This window comes from Culex pipiens, chromosome 2 (assembly GCF_016801865.2).
Source record: "Culex pipiens pallens isolate TS chromosome 2, TS_CPP_V2, whole genome shotgun sequence".
Lineage (NCBI taxonomy): Eukaryota > Metazoa > Arthropoda > Insecta > Diptera > Culicidae > Culex > Culex pipiens.
In genome coordinates this window covers 87,578,938-87,597,991 of record NC_068938.1, presented here as the reverse complement: position 1 = coordinate 87,597,991, position 19,054 = coordinate 87,578,938, and the positions used below count along the sequence as shown (strand labels likewise).

The 19,054-nt window shown below is 36.4% G+C and overlaps 2 protein-coding genes across 3 annotated transcripts in view; both read right to left on the bottom strand.

The window, feature by feature from the left end:
* Window positions 1-19,054, bottom strand: part of LOC120417373 (metallo-beta-lactamase domain-containing protein 1) — a 285,379-nt gene that overhangs the window by 120,490 nt on the left and 145,835 nt on the right. The gene's annotated exons all lie outside the window — the stretch shown is intronic.
* On the bottom strand, window positions 14,744-16,753 carry LOC120417372 (probable chitinase 10). Of its 2 annotated transcripts, none has more exons than XM_039579387.2 (3): window positions 16,597-16,753; window positions 16,339-16,541; window positions 14,744-16,277 (listed from the first exon to the last, which is right to left on the bottom strand). In XM_039579387.2, exon 3 carries the CDS (start codon window positions 15,806-15,808, stop codon window positions 14,801-14,803), a length of 1,008 nt encoding a protein of 335 aa, XP_039435321.1. In that variant the 5' UTR covers window positions 15,809-16,277; window positions 16,339-16,541; window positions 16,597-16,753; the 3' UTR covers window positions 14,744-14,800. The 2 variants fall into 2 exon arrangements, with proteins under 2 accessions (XP_039435321.1, XP_039435322.1); XM_039579388.2 differs by having other exon boundaries at window positions 16,343-16,541.

The following is a 19,054-nucleotide window of genomic DNA, read 5'->3' as shown; positions in this document are numbered from 1 at the left end:
TGAACGACCTAATGATGCAAATGGCTTCTTTGGGCATACCGAAGGAACCAAAAAAGTTTCAGCTGAATTGAAAAATTCATAAATTAAAATTATAGAAAAAATACCGATTCCGTAAAGAACAGCTCTATTTTTAAAAATAAAAAAAAACCGGAATTTTTAGGACAAAATTTAACTTTGAATGACTTTATTTTGAAAACGTTGCACTGAATCAAAAAAAAATTTGGTCAGTTCTTTTCAATTGGGCAGCATCCATAAAGTATGTCACGCTCTAAGGGGGAGGGGAGGGGGAGGCGGTCTGAGCAAACGCGACATTGCATGTTATAAGTATAGGAAAGCGTGACAAAAGGGGGGGGGGACATTTTGGCTGATTTAAGCGTGACGTACTTTATGGATGAAGCTTTGCATTGATTCGATTTTACAATTTAAAATCTGGTCAACAAATTTTAAGTTAAGTCGTTGGCAAAATTTTAGTTCATACTTCTGAATGGCTCAAAACATGTTTTTGTTCCCTAAAACATATTAAAACATTCAAAAATATACAAAATACTGATTTTGGGAAATTGAATTTTTGTGAAAGAGCTTATAAAAAAATCACCGATTTTTATTCCGTGTATCTATTTTTTCTGAATAGTCCTCATTAATACCTACGCACCATTTTTTTATGAACAGCTGCCAAAATTGTATGGAGACGTTTATGGGTGAACCAATGACATATAATTACTTCTTCCCCATGAAGTTTGAGAGAAATAAAAAAATACAATAAATAAAAATTTTCGGAATCGGTCGACTTCAATATTTCTACAGAAAAGTCACTGAAACTCATGTTTTTTGGTATTATATATTGAAAGACTCTTCATTACATATTTGAAAAAACAGTTAAAATTTAATTGAAATTAACTCAAATCAAAAACATAAAGAACCAAGAAGATTTTAGCATTAATCAATGCTTAACTTTGAAAATTTAAACAACATTAGAGAGCTACTTTTACCAATAGGTTCCCGAAATTATTATTTTTGAGAAACCTCTGCTATATTTCACAATTACATTTTAAAACATTTTTTGAATCAATCACACTGCAGAGAACAGTTTGCAGAACAAGTTCATTAGAAAAAGTATTTGTATTAGTTAAATATAAGCAGAGATATGCAAAATTTTGCGTAACAATCACATTTGTCTAAATTTCTTTAAAATGATTCAGATTTATAGTAATTTAATATAAGTTAATTATAAAGTAATTATACATGTTTAATAAATTAAATCTGTTTAAAGTGATTCGGATAGCTTGATGGTAGTACATATTCAACATTAGTCAGCAATTCTTATGTTAAGCACACTTAATAAAAAAAAATCATTTATGTTATACATTTAAACAACTAACCCCACATCACCCACCGGAACAATCAGCAGCACACTTCGAACTATGCCACGTGTCGGGGCTAAAACACTCTCCGGGTTCTAAATTGAGCATAAAACTTTAAACGCAATGTGTGTCATGATGGATCACAATGAAAAAAGTGTTGAAGGGGGAGGGGGCCTGTGAATCCTTCATCACTGGAAGGTTTGGGGCTGGTGGGGACTGGGATCAATTTATTGATTGAGCCGCGTGTATCGTAAATCTCAATTTCTTTGCAGTGTTTTGCCATTTTCACTTCCCTACTGGGGAGAGGGAGGGCACTTTTTTCCTGGTACTGGCCATGCTCGACTGAACGCGCCATGTGACCTGGGTTATTTGATGAAGAAGGGGTTATAAAATGTGGTCTGCACTCCACTCGGTCGCTCTTGGCTTTTTCCCACGTGTGAGTGCGAAGCAAATGGCTTTAGAGCTCATGTCGTATATATAATTTACGTTCGACAATGCTTTTGACTTTTAATCAAATTGCGCACTCGGTGTTACTGGCAATCCAAAGTGTATGAATAACTCACGAGATGATGTGTTTACGATCGGGGTAGGTTCGACATCAAAGAAATTGAAACAAACAAATATAAAACTTCCGCCCCCTTCTGTTGACCATCGATCACCTTTTCCCCTCCCCAAGCTCCCCTCCTCTCACAGCTAAAAGTTCTGCTGCCTCGGGCAGGTCATATTTTGTATGCTCAGGTCCTTGTTTACGTTTCGAGGGCTCGGAACTTTGATGTTGTCGAGTGTTCGATGTATGTAAAATAAATCACCCCCCGCCCCCAAACGCCCCTTCAGTTTGAGCTACAAAGTTCTTAGCTCGTGTCCACCCGGTTCCCGGGGAAAACTTTACAGCACCCACAGAATAAACAGTCCACTTTATGGTGGCAATTCCACCCGGCGATATGGCTGTCAGTTGCGGTAAACGGAGTTCGGGAAAAGTGTTCAAACTTTACCGTCAACTGATTAAAACCAAGTTGCAGTGGTTTGGGGTAGAGAGGGGGAATGCTTATCACTTACTGGAAACTTTATTTTCTAGTTGAATTAGTGAGGGGTGCACAATGGGGAATTGAATTTTCCCTCGGTGGAAAACTGTATACTGAGCACGAATTTATAACTAAGTTCACGATCAAGTTGTTAGCCACAAGGGACTCCTTCGGAGAGCAATTATATGCACAGAATATATTGATAATTTACATGTTAATCTAAACAGTTGCAAACCACGGTACAAATTGTACAAATTGTCATCTTTTTTGCTTCTGGTTATCTTGATTGGTTTTGCTACATTGAATATGTTTCAACTTAAACACGAATTTCAAAACCTAACGTTCAAAATATGATCCTTTTTGCAGTTTTGATTTCACCATGTGATGTGATGATTGTCTACGCCAGAGTCTCGACCCGAAACTTCAAATACGAACAAATGCAGTGAACCGAAGGTTGGCAATGACGTTTTGGAATTTTGACAGTCTGGAACGCATGAATTACCCCATTATCAGTTTCCCGCACTGGTAAAGTTCGGTAAAGCACGGGTAAAGTTCAGTAGCCCATATCAGGCCATTGCCCTGGCATGTTGGCTAGGAATTTGCACCAATTCCACCTAAACAAGATTCGCACCACCATGACAAGGAAAGGGATTTGATAGATGGGAAGTGCTGATGCTCTACTTTTTTAAGTGGATAAGGGAAAATCTCTACGGTGTCCGCAAGTAAGTTTCGCCTTTACTTTCTACGGTTTTGAAACATTTTGTCATTTTTGCTACACAGCAAAAATAGTACCAATCCAGCTGCGGGTAAATGGCCTGGGTGTAAAATCAATTTTGCATTATTTAATGAAATTCTATGCAATATTATACCCTGAAATATGTAGCCCATCAGTATGGGAAACCTACTTGTCCATTTATCCTTTCCATTTTTCATCGGTCTGATGGACTAGCGGGCTAAGGCGCCACTCCTTACTGTTGGTGCTGGGTTTGAATCCCGTCGGTTGCAACTTTTTTTGTGTTTACAAAAATTGTACATGCAGTGTGTATTAAGTGTCTTTTTGACAAAGGTGATATGCATGCGATTTTACCATCGGATTTTTTGCTGTGCATATAAACATTTCATTATTCAGCAATTTTATTTGAAAAGAGCCTAAACCGCAAAAAAAGTTCTCCAATCGGGCTAAAAAAAATTTGTTTGGCCATAAAGGTGACCCACATACTTTTTTCAAAAAATCATATCTCCGCGTCATTTCATGCGATTTTAGCTGTCTTAGACGCAAAACAAAGATGATGAGTTTGGATATTTGGAAAAAATAGTGAGAAGTTTCAAAAATCTAGCTTTTCATTGAAAAAGTCGTATGATAACATAAATTGGCGTTTTGACCGTGTCTGGATCAAAGAGCCTATGTCTAAAATTTTTTTTATCGGATTCCTCGGAAAATTTCAAATATAATCATACAACAAAATTGGTGATGTCGAACCGTACGTTTCCGAAATATGATTTTTTGAAAATAAAAACTGAGTTTTTCTACGCGTCACGCGCAAAAACAGGAAAATGACTAAATCGGCAAAAAATCAACTTTTTTCACTAAAGCTGCGATAACTTAAAAATTTCAGCAATGACCTTTACATGTTAGGGTACCAAAAGTTGCGTATTTTAATGACAAAAATTTAAGTACCTTAACAAGTATAGGTGATCGCTGAAATTTTTAAGCTATCGCAGTGAGCATGAGCATGAGCATGAGCATGAGCATGAGCATGAGCATGGTTGACTGCCAATGAGCTGCTACTCCGTTATTAACGGATCAGCTGAAGTTACACAATGAACCAACAGATGAGTAGTGGGAGCTAATCATCCTCACTGTATAACCCCTGAAAATCTCTGCTTTAAGTCAATACCTTTCTTTTGCGTCTTATACAGCTAAAATCGGATGAAATGACGCGGAGATATGATTTTTTTTAAAAGTGGTTTTTGCGAAAAATTACGAAAATTGCCATTTTTTGAACCACCCTAGCACGATGTGGGTCACCCTAAAGGCCAAACAAAAAATACGGATATAATTTTATTGGCCAAGGAACCCCCAGAAAAAATTTGAGCCCGATCGGAGAACTTTTTTTCGGTTTAGGCTCTTTTTAAATGGAATTGCTGTATTTTAACATGTTAACATTTTTATATTCAAACAATTTTACATTTAAAATTGAATCATGAGTCAGTTTCAAAATAATTATGGAAAAACTTGGGGCGCTACGATCTTTGGATGAATTTGGGATGAATTGTTGTGTATGATACAATGTGATGCTTATGTAGGATTAATTTTGGGAAATTTAGATGAAGATCCGTCAGTTGAACTCAAGATTCAGCTTTTAATGATATATTGAGATTTTTGAAATTAAATTTTAGAATTTTGAGTAATAATGTTTAGGCATAAAATCATTTATAGCATTTTTTATTAATTTATTGATAATTGCAGATAAATATAATACTTTGCAACATGCTTAGCATATTTAATTCCTACATAAAATAAAAAAAACAAGATTCATAAACAATATATTTAAATATTTTAAGATTATGTTCCTCACATTAAATGCAGTGTTCATCATTATTTTATTGAATTTCACAAAGATTAAAAAAATTTAACAGCTAAACTTCTATTGAAAAATGTTCATTTACAATCGTTTTGGAATTTAGTGAAATAAAGAGATTTAGCTGGAAATGTACAATCAATTATCTGCGTTTTGTAAACATTGTAATGAACATTCTATTCTAAATGCTTTTAAAATAATTTTAACAATTTTGTAAAGTACTTGAAATAAAACAAATTCAGCTTAAAAGCACCGAAAAGCGATTAATTATTGAATATTAAAATTTTTGCGACATGAGATAATTTCACGGATTACGCGGCATCCTCAAAATCGCGAAAAACCAGTAGCCCTTGTCATAGATGTTCATTGCGTGAGGTCATCTTTACAACAAATCATGCAGTGAAGAGAGAATAGTTTTTGAATAATAATTATTGAAGTTATTAAAAGTAAGTATTAAAAATTCTTTATAGTTTTTGCCACCGGGTTTTCGCCAATCAGACATGATCATCAATTAGTATCGATTTTTCATTGCTAATTTCCACAGCGGACTGACCTGAGCTACGAAACAAAAACTGTTTGAACAAAGCTGCCCTGAGGGCTAATTTATGCATTTATGCTCGTCGAGCCAATATCCGTGATTAGAGGCTGCCTAAATTGGATGTAATTGAATTTTGATTGCATAAGGTGGAAGTAATTAGTCAGATCCGATGAACTTTTTGAACTGAACAGAACGGAATATAGCGTGGGATTGAAACAAATTAGAATCGCTTTTGATGAATATTGATGCTTCATTGAAGTCAATTTCTGAAAAGCCTTTTGAATCTCTTATTCTGTTCGAACACTTGTCATTTTAACGCCGATAAAATATGCAACATCACCGCCGCCGACAAAATTCCCATCATTTTTCACAATTGAAAGCAATTTTGCAAACATCCCGCACTTCCCCGACACGCTTATTGAAAACTATTGCCGACAGATTTCATTAATAATTTCGAAACGTGCTCTCGAACGTCCCAGAGTCCTGTACCTGACACACACACACACAACAGTGCCGAGACTTTTTGATCAACCTCTGGTGGTGACTGAGCGTGGGCGTAGGAGTTTTTCACATTTTTCACCTGCCTCGCACATTACCTTAACCGCTCTGGGGGAGAAAGGCGAAGGATGGTAACTGATGGGACCCGTCGTCGCCAGTTTCGAGTGTTTGACTCCCACCCTTTTTTTCCAGGGTGGTGTGGGAAATGATAAAATGTTTTGCTTTACACCTTCTCAATAATTCACCCATTTTCTGGGAAAATGTGAGTGCGGGTGTGTGCTGTAGATTTCAACGTACGTGCGTAAAGCCGAGAGGCGTTTTTCCCCAGCGGAAATGTCGGCGAGATCCATTAGAGTGATAGGTGGATGGTTTTGCACCTGGATTGGTTTACTGCAGGTACGGGGCCTTAATTTTCGATCAATTTCTGTGTGGCAGACCTGAGGGAGCCGAAAGCTTTTTTTCTCAACAAAAAAAGGAACAAAAATATTGCGTTCTTTATAATAATAAATAAAAAAAATACATCAAAACTGCAAAGAAGTAAGAAGTAAGAAGTAAGAAGTAAGAAGTAAGAAGTAAGAAGTAAGAAGTAAGAAGTAAGAAGTAAGAAGTAAGAAGTAAGAAGTAAGAAGTAAGAAGTAAGAAGTAAGAAGTAAGAAGTAAGAAGTAAGAAGTAAGAAGTAAGAAGTAAGAAGTAAGAAGTAAGAAGTAAGAAGTAAGAAGTAAGAAGTAAGAAGTAAGAAGTAAGAAGTAAGAAGTAAGAAGTAAGAAGTAAGAAGTAAGAAGTAAGAAGTAAGAAGTAAGAAGTAAGAAGTAAGAAGTAAGAAGTAAGAAGTAAGAAGTAAGAAGTAAGAAGTAAGAAGTAAGAAGTAAGAAGTAAGAAGTAAGAAGTAAGAAGTAAGGAGTAAGAAGTAAGAAGTAAGAAGTAAGAAGTAAGAAGTAAGAAGTAAGAAGTAAGAAGTAAGAAGTAAGAAGTAAGAAGTAAGAAGTAAGAAGTAAGAAGTAAGAAGTAAGAAGTAAGAAGTAAGAAGTAAGAAGTAAGAAGTAAGAAGTAAGAAGTATAAATTTGGAAGAATTGTTGAAAATTTGGAAGAATTGTTGAAAATGAAAAGGTTTCTGATGTCTGCGAATTCGCTTGGAATTCTAACCCCAACCTAACCTACTTTATTGAACTTGATTTGGAAGCTTCAAACCGTAGTCCGTCAGCCGAGTTTGGAGGAGGGGTTTATTATTGTCAATAAAAGTGTAATTTATCTGAAAATAAATGTTATTGCTGATTGCATATCAACTCGTGTGTATGTGTATGAACTCGACGTGGATGAGCTCTGCGTCCATAAAAAATCGCTCACTGGATTTGATATACAATGTAAAGTGCTGCGGAAGAGGCTTTTATGAAGCTCGCTCCCAGTAGCAAAACATATAGTTTCACCAAATGATGAGTTATGCTGTCGAGGAAATTAAGTCCTGCGAGTGTTGGAATCAGTGCAAATAAATAACCGCAATATTTCGCTATTGATGGCACTTAATTTGACATTAAACGCCAAACTATCGAGTGTGTGTGTGTGCAATCGACGAAATTGATTTTCGGGGATTGCGATTGAGTGTGTTAGTGTGTCGGGAATGTGATCCAAACTAATGTGGTCACATTTGCTGCACTCATTATGTACATTATGGTCGCATCGTTATTGGAATATGATTGGGGCGTGGTGATCGATAACGAGGGCTCTCGTAAAGCATTGTGGTTTGGCATGGGATATGATTTTATGACGGACACCTTGCTTTTTTTGAAATATGATAATGATTAATAAACCTTTAAAAACTCTTGTCTGCTTTAATATTCCAAGTTTTTATCTTTCTATTTTTTATATTTTTTCTATTTTTTATGCTTTACTCTTTACTCTTTACTCTTTACTCTTTACTCTTTACTCTTTACTCTTTACTCTTTACTCTTTACTCTTTACTCTTTACTCTTTACTCTTTACTCTTTACTCTTTACTCTTTACTCATTACTCATTACTCATTACTCATTACTCATTACTCTTTACTCTTTACTCTTTACTCTTTACTCTTTACTCTTTACTCTTTACTCTTTACTCTTTACTCTTTACTCTTTACTCTTTACTCTTTACTCTTTACTCTTTACTCTTTACTCTTTACTCTTTACTCTTTACTCTTTACTCTTTACTCTTTACTCTTTACTCTTTACTCTTTACTCTTTACTCTTTACTCTTTACTCTTTACTCTTTACTCTTTACTCTTTACTCTTTACTCTTTACTCTTTACTCTTTACTCTTTACTCTTTACTCTTTACTCTTTACTCTTTACTCTTTACTCTTTACTCTTTACTCTTTACTCTTTACTCTTTACTCTTTACTCTTTACTCTTTACTCTTTACTCTTTACTCTTTACTCTTTACTCTTTACTCTTTACTCTTTACTCTTTACTCTTTACTCTTTACTCTTTACTCTTTACTCTTTAATCTTTACTCTTTACTCTTTACTCTTTACTCTTTACTCTTTACTCTTTACTCTTTACTCTTTACTCTTTACTCTTTACTCTTTACTTTTTACTCTTTACTCTTTACTCTTTACTCTTTACTCTTTACTCTTTACTCTTTACTCTTTACTCTTTACTCTTTACTCTTTACTCTTTACTCTTTACTCTTTACTCTTTACTCTTTACTCTTTACTCTTTACTCTTTACTCTTTACTCTTTACTCTTTACTCTTTACTCTTTACTCTTTACTCTTTACTCTTTACTCTTTACTCTTTACTCTTTACTCTGTACTCTTTACTCTTTACTCTTTACTCTTTACTCTTTACTCTTTATTCTTTACTCTTTACTCTTTACTCTTTACTCTTTACTGTATTATTTGATTCCAATCGATTTCGCATTTCTCAATTCCTGTTCCTTTTTTTTAATTGGGAATTCTGTTCATTCTTAATAAATTAATACTTTTTTCTAAAAAAGTCAACATTTTCGAAAATCCACCGCAACTACATAGTTCGGCTAACCAAACCACACATCATTCAGAAGTTTTAATTGAAAATCATTCAACATCATTGCAAACAATTCCACATCGGTAGTTTGGAGCTGGTGTGTGCAAACACTTACTCAAACCCGGCGTAAGCTGTTTTCAATCACTCTTGACTGCATCCAAGCTCATTCCAGCTTCCGACTGAATTTTCACCCATAAGTGAATCGATTCCCGAAGCTTTTCTCTCCGCAGCCAAATCCTAATTTCCCAACTCTGAATGGACCCACACCCTCGACTATTCATCCGTTTGTGCAAGCAGTGCACTTGCAAAATAATTTGTTTTTATTCTTCGTTTCACCACCTCACTTTGCTTGTTTTACTGAACTCCTCTCTTGTTCGAGCTGGTTTTTTTTTCGGAGCCATGTTTGTTCAACCGAACCCGGGTCCATTTACCTTCCACCAAAGAACCCATTAACGCAATTGTACCAGCGATTTCCACTTCAGGACCTCTCTGCCCTGGACACTCTTCACGCTGAGGTTGGCTGAATGTTGTACGTCCTACAAAAGCTCCGTAATTCAAAAGCCCTCCAGCCTAAAGAGCTTCCACTGCAATATTCATTACGGTGTTTTCCCAAATTGCAGCAGTACCACCCGGTCGCCATTTTTTTCCCCCGAAACTGGAACTGGCAGTTTGTGACGACCCTGGTCTCAGCGGCAGCACAAAAAATAAAAAGTAAAAACGGTTTTGAAAAACGCTCTCCCGCCCGGTACCAACAGCTCTAAACATAATCAAACATTCATATTGTGTAAAGAGGGACGACGAATGGTGGGGGACGTATTTCATAACGCTAAATGAAAATTTCTGCCTTTTTGTCTCACTGTTGTGGCCCGGTAATGTACACCACCGGGTTGGAGGATTTTACCCCGCAGAAATCCTGGCACCAGCGCAGAACAAGTTGGACACGTTCAAGGATGGCGGCCAGGTTACGTGAAGGAAAATGCACGTAAAAACATGTGGGGTGGTTAGCAGCTGTAACGAGCTGGAAATGGAAACCATTACTTGGATTGACTGTGATTTGAACGTTTGTGTTTTTCCAGCTAAATTTCAAATTAATTTACAAACAAAATAAAAATCAATATTGACTTTTCATTCTTTTTCCATTCCTAAATAACGAACTATGGAGCCTAGTAAAAATGCTCCCGCCGTTGCATTTTAGACCAAACTGAGTTAAGAACGCCATTTTGTGCAGCTCACAATGCCTCATCTTTTGACCTTCACAGATCCCCAAAATTTGATTTCAATCCTGAGATATCCAATGAAAACAAAAAAAGCTCCGTGCATTTCTGTTACTTTTCATATGAAAGTAGTTTCAATCTTGTCTTGTCACTACTGGAAATTGATGTAAGTGCGACAACTGGCCAAAGGGATTTCAAGTCAGATCGCGTTTGATGCACGTACAAGTTAGACTACCGTAAACATTTGTAATTATAACTCGGGACTTCAGCAACCAACTTCAACCAAACTTCGGGCCAATGCACATAATGGTCAGCCAAACAAAACGCGTTTGTTATGAGCAATTATCTGAGATTTCGGTCATTCGATTTTTTTTTTGTATTTTTTAATCCGGCTGAAACTTTTGTGGTGCCTTTGGTTTGCCCAAAGAAGCCATTTTGCATAATTAGTTTGTCCATATAATTTTCCAAACAAATTTGGCAGCTGTCCATACAAAAATGATATATGAAAATTAAAAAATCTGTATCTTTTGAAGGAATTTTTTGATCGATTTGGTGTCTTCCGCAAAGTTGTAGGTATGGATAAGGACTACACTGAAAAAAAATTATACATGGTAAAATTTTTTTTGGTGAGTTTTAATTTCACTTTTTGTCACTAAAAATTGAGTTGCAAAAAACACTGTTTTTATTTTTATTTTTTTTTTATATGTTTTAGGGGACATAAAATGCCAACTTTTCAGACATTTCCAGGTTGTGCAAAAAATCTTTGACCGAGTTATAAATTTTCGAATGAATACAATTTTAAAAAAATCGAAATATTGGTCGCAACAATGTTTTAACTTCATTTTGCCTTCCTCACTGAGTTAAGGCTATAATCCTGCTCTAAAAATGAACTTTTTATTAAAAGCTCGAAGACCCACCTTCATTTATACATATCGACTCAGAATCGAAAACTGAACAAATGTCTGTGTGTGTGTATGTATGTGTGTGTGTGTGTGTATGTATGTGACCAAAATTCACACTGAGTTTTCTCAGCACTGGCTAAACCGATTTTGACCAAACCAGTTAAAATCAACTTGGTATAGGGTCCCATACATCGCTATTGAATTGTTTGAAGTTTCGATAACTAGTTCGAAAGTTATGTATAAAAATGTGTTTTCACTTATATCCGGATCTCATTTATATGCATGTAAACGATGTCCAAAACCATCATCTGACCTATCGTTGTTTAGGTAATCAAGAGACCTTTCCAACGAGTCCACAACATTGAAGATCCGACAACCCTGTCTCGAGTTATGACCACTTAAGTGATATTTATGTACTTTTTTGAAGCCGGATCTCAATTAAATGTATGCAAACGATGTCCGGATCCATCACCCAACCCATCGTTGGTTAGGTAATCAAGAGAACTTTTCAACGAGTCCACAACTTTGAAGATCTGGCAACCCTGTCTCGAATTATGACCACTTAAGTAATATTTATGTACTTTTTTGAGGCCGGAGCTCACTGAAATGTATAAAAACGAAATCCGCATCGATCATCCAACCCATCGTTGATTAGGTAATCAAGAGACCTTTTCAACGAGTCCACAACTTTGAAGATCTGGCAACCCTGTCTCCAGTTATGACCACTTAAGTGATATTTATATAATTTTTTGAAGCCGGATCTCGATTAAATGTATGCAAACGATGCCCGGATCCATCATCCGACCCATCGTTGGTTAGGTAGTCAAAAGACCTTTCCAACGAGCCTAAAACATTGATAATCTGGCAACCCTGCCTAGAGTTATGACTACTTAAGTGATATTTACGTACTTTTTTGAGGCCGGATCTCACTGAAATGTATTAAAACGAAATCCGTATCCATCATCTAACCCATCGTTAGCTAGGTAATCGCAAGACCTTTTTAAAAAGCCCAAAACATCAAAGATCTGGCAATCCTGTCCCGAGTTATGACCACTTAAGTGATATTTATGTACTTTTTTTTGGTGGATTGGTGGACACTAATAATAATAATAGTAATAATAATAATAATAATAATTGCCGGGACCGTGGTGTAGGGGTAAGCGTGATTGCCTCTCACCCAGTCGGCCTGGGTTCGATCCCAGAAGGTCCCGGTGGCAAATATTGTGACGAGATTTGTCTGATCACGCCTTCCGTCGGACGGGAAGTAAATGTTGGCTCCGGACTTACCTAAAAAAAAGGTTAGGTCGTTAGGTCAGTCCAGGTGTAGGAGTCGTCTCCCTGGGTCCTTTCCCGGTGGAGTCGCTGGTAGGCAGATGGACCAACAATCCAAAGGTCGTCAGTTTGAATCCCGGGGTGGATGAAAGCTAAGGTGTAAAAAGAGGTTTGCAATTGCCTCAACAATCATGCCTTCGGACACTTAGTTTCGAGTAGGAATCTCGCAATTGAGAACGCCAAGGCAATGCTGTAGAGTGAATATTTTGATTTTTGATTTTTGAATAATAAAAACTACAAAAAAAATGTGTCCAAACCCGACGAATCACCAATAGTTGGTAAAGAGTGAGGAAGGCACCAACCACTTAGGTGGATTAAGTTAGTTTTTCGATGTAAAATCAAATTTGCAATCAAAAAGTACAGTAGTGAAATTTTCATAAAGTGCACCGTTTTCAAGTTAAAGCCATTTTTAGGTAACTTTTTGAAAATAGTCGCAGTTTTCCATTTTTTTTTAAATAGTGCACATGTTTGCCCACTTTTGAAAAAAATATTTTTGAAAAGCTGAGAAAATTCTCTAAATTTTGCCTTTTTGAACTTTGTTGATACGACCTTTATTTGCTGTTTTTTTTAATCAAGACTAACATTTCAAAAAGGCGCAATATTGAATGTTTGGGCTTTTTGAAATGTTAGTCTTGATTTGAAAATTTTAAAAGTATTGTTTTCGAAAAGATCGGAAAATTTCACGAATGTTTTATATTTCAACATTGAAAATCGGACCATTAGTTGCTGAGATATCGACGTTAGAAAATGGTGGGTTGTTTGGGTGAGACTTACAGAACATCAATTTTCCTGCTTTCTAAACCTTTTCATGGCAATATCTCAGCAAATAAAGGTCGTATCAACAAAGTTCAAAAAAGCAAAATATAGAGAATTTTCTCAGCTTTTCAAGGATATTTTTTCAAAAGTGGGCAAACATGTGCACTATTTAAAAAAAATGGAAAACTGCGACTATTTTCAAAAAAGTTACCTAAAACTGGCTATAACTTGAAAACGGTGCACTTTATAAAAATTTCATTATTGTACTTTTTGATTACAAATTTGATTTTACATCGAAAAATGAAGTTGAAAAATGTTTGCGACCAATATTTCGATTTTTAGAAAAAAATAGTGTTGATTCGAAAATTCATAACTCGGTAAAAGATTTTTTGCACGACCTGGAATTGTCTGAAAAGTTGGCATTTTATGTCCCCTAAAACATATAAAAAAATAAAAATAAAAACAGTGTTTTTTTGCAACTCAATTTTTAGAGACAAAAAGTGAAATTAAAACTCACCAAAAAAAATTTTACCGCGTATAATTTTTTTTCAGTGTAGTCCTTATCCATACCTACAGTTTTACGGAAGACACAAAATCGATCAAAAAATTCCTTCAAAAGATACAGATTTTTGAATTTTCATGTATCATTTTTGTATGGACAGCTGCCAAATTTGTATGGAAAATTATATGGACAAACTAATGTTGCAAAATGGCTTCTTTGGGCATACCGAAGGCACCAAAAAAGTTTCAGCCGGATAAAAAAAATACAAAAATTAAAATTAAAAAAAAATCGGTTTCGTAGAGAACTGCTCATGTATATATTTACCCCCGTGGGTAATCAAAATACTAGATAGTAAAACAGTATTTTTTATAAACCAAACACCAAATTCTAAACGTGTATGAAAGTCAATAATAAATTTGCATAATTTTGTGAAAAACAAGAATAAAATTTCACATGAATGAACCAAATTTTATTTATTTTTCAATAGTAAAATAGCGTAAGAAAGGTTTCATAAAATGAAGTGAAATATCTTTTAAAAACCAAAAATAAACCCTACTCCTGCCCTCCAACCCACCACGTGACTTGGGTTATTTGTCTTAAAATTTACAGTCCAAAAACCCTGTTTCTACCGCGCCGCTTCTTTCGAGGATGGTGTCAGCAAGCTTATCCCGCCCAAGAATCCCGTGCGGAAAAACACACGGAAGAAGGCGCGAATTAATTACGATTTTGGAAAAGTGGATCCCGGAAAAAAGGCCGCCGAGATTTGCATTTCGAGAACCATCCCTGGCGTGTTAATGGGCGTGGGTGGATATTTACATTTGGAGCGGTTGCCCGTTAAGGGCCCCCCCAAACAAACGGACGCTTTTCCGCTGGGTTAATTTCGGAATCTGGCTGAAATCTGAGGGGGTTAGGGTGGGGAGTTGGTTTATGGATGTTAAAGTTTCGTGCATAATTTGGCACACCCGGGGTCACACCCCGGGAGGAATTCGGGACACTTGGAATTAATGGGGGGAATTCGGGGTACGTGGTTGAGAAGATTTGCTAGCAGTAATGTTTTATTTTTGAGATATAAATTAACAGCTTAAAATTATGATGTTTTACGCGGGCGGGGCAAGACACTGCGTGTCGTCCGAGGGAATCTGGCAGTCCGAGGTGATGATGTCGAAGATGAGTCCATCGGCACAGGTGCTTTCGCCGACGCGTTGACCGTCGAGACAGATGGCAAAATCGGTGCAGGTGTCCGCGATCGGGATGAAGTGCAGTCCCGTCGGGGGACATTCCAGCTGCGATGGGGGAGGAATTTCTTCACACTCGACATTTTCTGGGAAATCACACTGGCTCGTTGCCGGGTTGAACAGCAAATCTCCGGAGCACTGCTCCTCGGCAATCGGTTCCCGGTTCATGCAGATCACGTACCGGGAGCAATCCGTCCGGTCCGGCACAAAGGTGGGCACATTTGGGTTGAGGTTGTTTGGACATTTTCTATCTTCACAGGCCACATTGGCCTCCAAATCACACTGCCGTCCCACGGGATCAAACATCTGTCCATCGCCACATTCCTGCAGGAATCCCCGGCTGTTGATGCAAAGTGTGTACATCCTGCACTCGTCTTCGATGGGAACCCGGACAAATCCAGCCCCGGTCGTGTCCTCTTCACAGATCAAACAAATCACATTCCACGGATGGTCACACTTCTGCTCCGGTTCATTAAAGTTGAACCCAATTGGACAGGTTCCCGGCACTGGCATTTCCCGGACGCACGTAAAGAACCCATCGCAAGCCGTAAAATCGTTCACGAACGTTCCGTCCGGAACTCCAACGCATGGATTTTGAGCATTAATCACGAGGAAGACACTTCCAAATAGCACCAAAAAAATCACATAAAATTCACCCATTCCTGTCTGTCGGTTCTTTGTTACAACACGATTCGTATGAGCCTCTTGAACGTTATGTTCTAGAAACGGAACGCGTTCGACCTTTAATAACTCTGACCATTGCGTCGAACCTGGTGACCGCTCCGATAAGCAGCACAATAAAACGGTGACGTCAAAATCCAATCTTTGACACCCACGGCGACAGCAGGGAGGGGGGAATTCCGCAATCATCACTGATTTCAATACCAGTGTTGAAACAGTTGTAAATCTGTACAGCTGATCTGTTCAGCAGCGATAATCCAGGTGCACACGATAAGTGACTTGATTTCACCATGATTTGGATGCCAAAAAGGTTTTTAAAGCGCTTATTGGCGTCAATGAAGTTAATCGGATGTCGGAAAATATCATAAATTTTAAAGAGTTGTTTTCGATTCCTGTTACTTATGATTATAACAGCAAAGTTCTGGATATTTCTGGAAAAAAACTCATCAAATGATTTCAGCGTTAATTAGTGGGTTTGTTTTCTAAGATCCAGGTTTTTATTATTAATTTTCTGGAAACTTGTTGTTAGAATTAATAGCGCACCATCATTTAAACCTCTTTTAACGAAAAAGTTTTTTGCACACTTAGATTGCCAAAGGTTCCCCACCAGATGTCTCGTTTTTCTTTACCCAGTCCGTAGATCCCGTTCAAGTAGTTTCTGAAAAAAGTTTGATGAAACAGTTAAAATAACTACAGCTTCGATCAAAAAACGTTATTACCTACCAAACTGTAAGTGACAGTCGTTTATTCGTTGTGCTGGCAATACGCTCGGTAATAGCGTCCACCTGGCCCACGGAACCAATAATATCCAGATATTGGAGGAGTGTCTGCGCATGATTCGTACACGTTGTTATCTGCGGAACGCTTGCCACTCGTTGCCGGATTCACAGCTTCAGCAACTCTCGACGAAAAGCTCGCCAACCTGGAAGGAGATTTACTATGGTGTAGAGTTCTCAAAACCTTGCAATGAAACTTACTTCAGCTGGTCGGTTTGCGGCAGATCGTCACCAGCTACTTCTACTTCGTTGGAGCAAACTTCCAAAGCTAGTACTGCCAAAGTGGCAAGACATACTACAATGTACTTCATGTTGCTGCGTTCACGTTTTTCTGGAACTGATTCCACTAGACCACTGCTAGGGCTTATTTATAGTGCACGTGAAGCCGGAAACAAATCTTCACTTGAAGTGGGTCGAAAGTGATAAACGTTGTAATTGGGGCAGACAAACTTTTACGGTTATTTGCAAATACTTGAATAAAGGAAGACATACGAGTTATTCTCTTGGTTTAAGTATTCATTTTAGCAAAAAAAAAATCATCTTTTACAAAAATAAAATCAACAGCTTAAAAAAATTAATTATGTAGGTCCCTAATATTAATCCCTGATTAAGAATTTTTAAATCCAAGATGGCGGCCAAAATGGCGGTGAAGAAATATTGGAAAAATGATTTTTTGTTATGTAATTTATTCAACCATTCAAATGTGACTGAAATGTGGTCGCAGAACTCGATTTTTTTTGTTCGTGAACCTTCGGAAAATCGAGGCTTCGGATGGACATGGCATGGACTGTATGTGAAAATTCAAAAATCTATATCTTTTTCGATTTTTTGGTTTGATTTGGTGTCTTCAGTAAAATTGTAGGTGAGCAATTCTCTACCAAAACCGGAAATGGATTTAATTTATGTTTTTTGATTTGGCTCAAACTTTGTGGAGGCCTTTGCTATAACCAAATTAGCTATATTGCGTCATTGGTTCACCCATACAAGTCTCCATACAATTTTGGCTGCTGTCCATACAAAAATGGTATTTAAATATTCAAACAACTGTAACTTTTGAGTGAATTTTCTGATCAATTTGGTGTCTTCGGCAAAGTTGTAGGTATTGTTGAGGACTTTTGAGAAAAAAATAGGTACACGGAAACAAAATTGCAAATTTTTTAATCATTTTTTTTCACTAAAACTTAATTTCGCAAAATATGTATTTTTTGATTTTCGAGATTTTTTGATATGTTTTAGGGGACAAAACCCCGCAACTTTTAAGCCATAGAGAAACATGGTCAAAAAATCTGCCGCCGAGTTATGAATTTTTGAAAAAATAGTGATTTTTGGAAAAAAATCGAAGTTGCATGCAAAAACAAATTTGACATTATTTTTCTATGCAAAATTGAATTTGCAATCGAAAAGTACTTCACAGATTTTTTGATAAAGGGCTCCGTTTTCAAGATATAGCCACCAAAAGTTTGATTTTAGCGAAATATTTGCAGTTTTTCGATATTTAAAAATAGTGAACATGAGTGACCATTTCTTAAAATATTTTATGAATAGTTCAGAAAATTTGCTATAAAATTGTCTAAAAGACATTGAAGATTGGACCTCAGGTTGCTGAGATAGAGCCGCTTTAAGAAAAAGAAACACGAAAATTAAAGTTTCCTAAATCTCACCAAAGCAACCCACCATTTTCTAATGACATTTGTGAATGTTTCTGATCTTTTCGAAAAAAATATTTTGATTTTTTTTTTAAATCAAGACTAGCATTTTAAATGAGCGTAACATTCAATATATGGCCCTTTTCAAATGTTAGTCTTGATTTAAAAATTTTTTTTTTTCAAAAAGATCGGAAAATTTCACAATTATTTCATTCGTTAACATTAAAAATCGGACCATTAGTTGCTGAGATATCGTCATTAGAAAATGGTGGGTTGTTTTGGTGAGATTTAGAAAACTTCAATTTTCGTGTTTTTTTTTTCGCAAAGCGGCTCTATATCAGCAACCCGAGGTCCAATCTTCAATGTCTCTTAGACAATTTTATAGCAAATTTTCTGAACTTTTCAAAAAAAATATATTTAGAAATGGTCACTCATGGTCACTTTTTTTAAATCGAAAAACTGTAAATATTTCGCTGAAATCGAACTTTCGGTGGCTATATCTTGAAAGCGGAGCCCTTTATAAAAAATCTGTGAAGTACTTTTCGTTTGCAAATTCAATTTTGCATTAAAAAATAATGTCAAATTTGTTTTTGCATAAAACTTCGATTTTTCAAAAAAAAAAATTTCAAAAAATCATAACTCGGCGGCAGTTTTTTTGACCATGTTTCTCTATGGCTCAAATGTTGCGGATTTTTGTACCCTAAAACATATAAAAAAATCTCGAAAATCAAAAAATAAGTATTTTGGGGAATTGAGCTTTAGTGAAAAAAAAGTTGATTAAAAAATTTGCCATTTTTTTCCGTGTACCTATTTTTTTCTCAAAAGTCCTCAACAATACCTACAACTTTGCCGAAGACACCAAATTGATCAGAAAATTCACTCAAAAGTTACAGTTGTTTGAATATTGACATACAATTTTTGTATGGACAGCAGCCAAAATTGTATGGAGACTTGTATGGGTGAACCAATGACGCAAAATAGCTTATTTGGGCATATGGAAGGCCCCACAAAGT

What these genes read in the sequence shown, in the direction of transcription:
- LOC120417372 (XM_039579387.2), bottom strand. Translation starts at nt 15,808, where the DNA reads ATGATTGCGGAATTCCCCCCTCCCTGCTGTCGCCGTGGGTGTCAAAGA.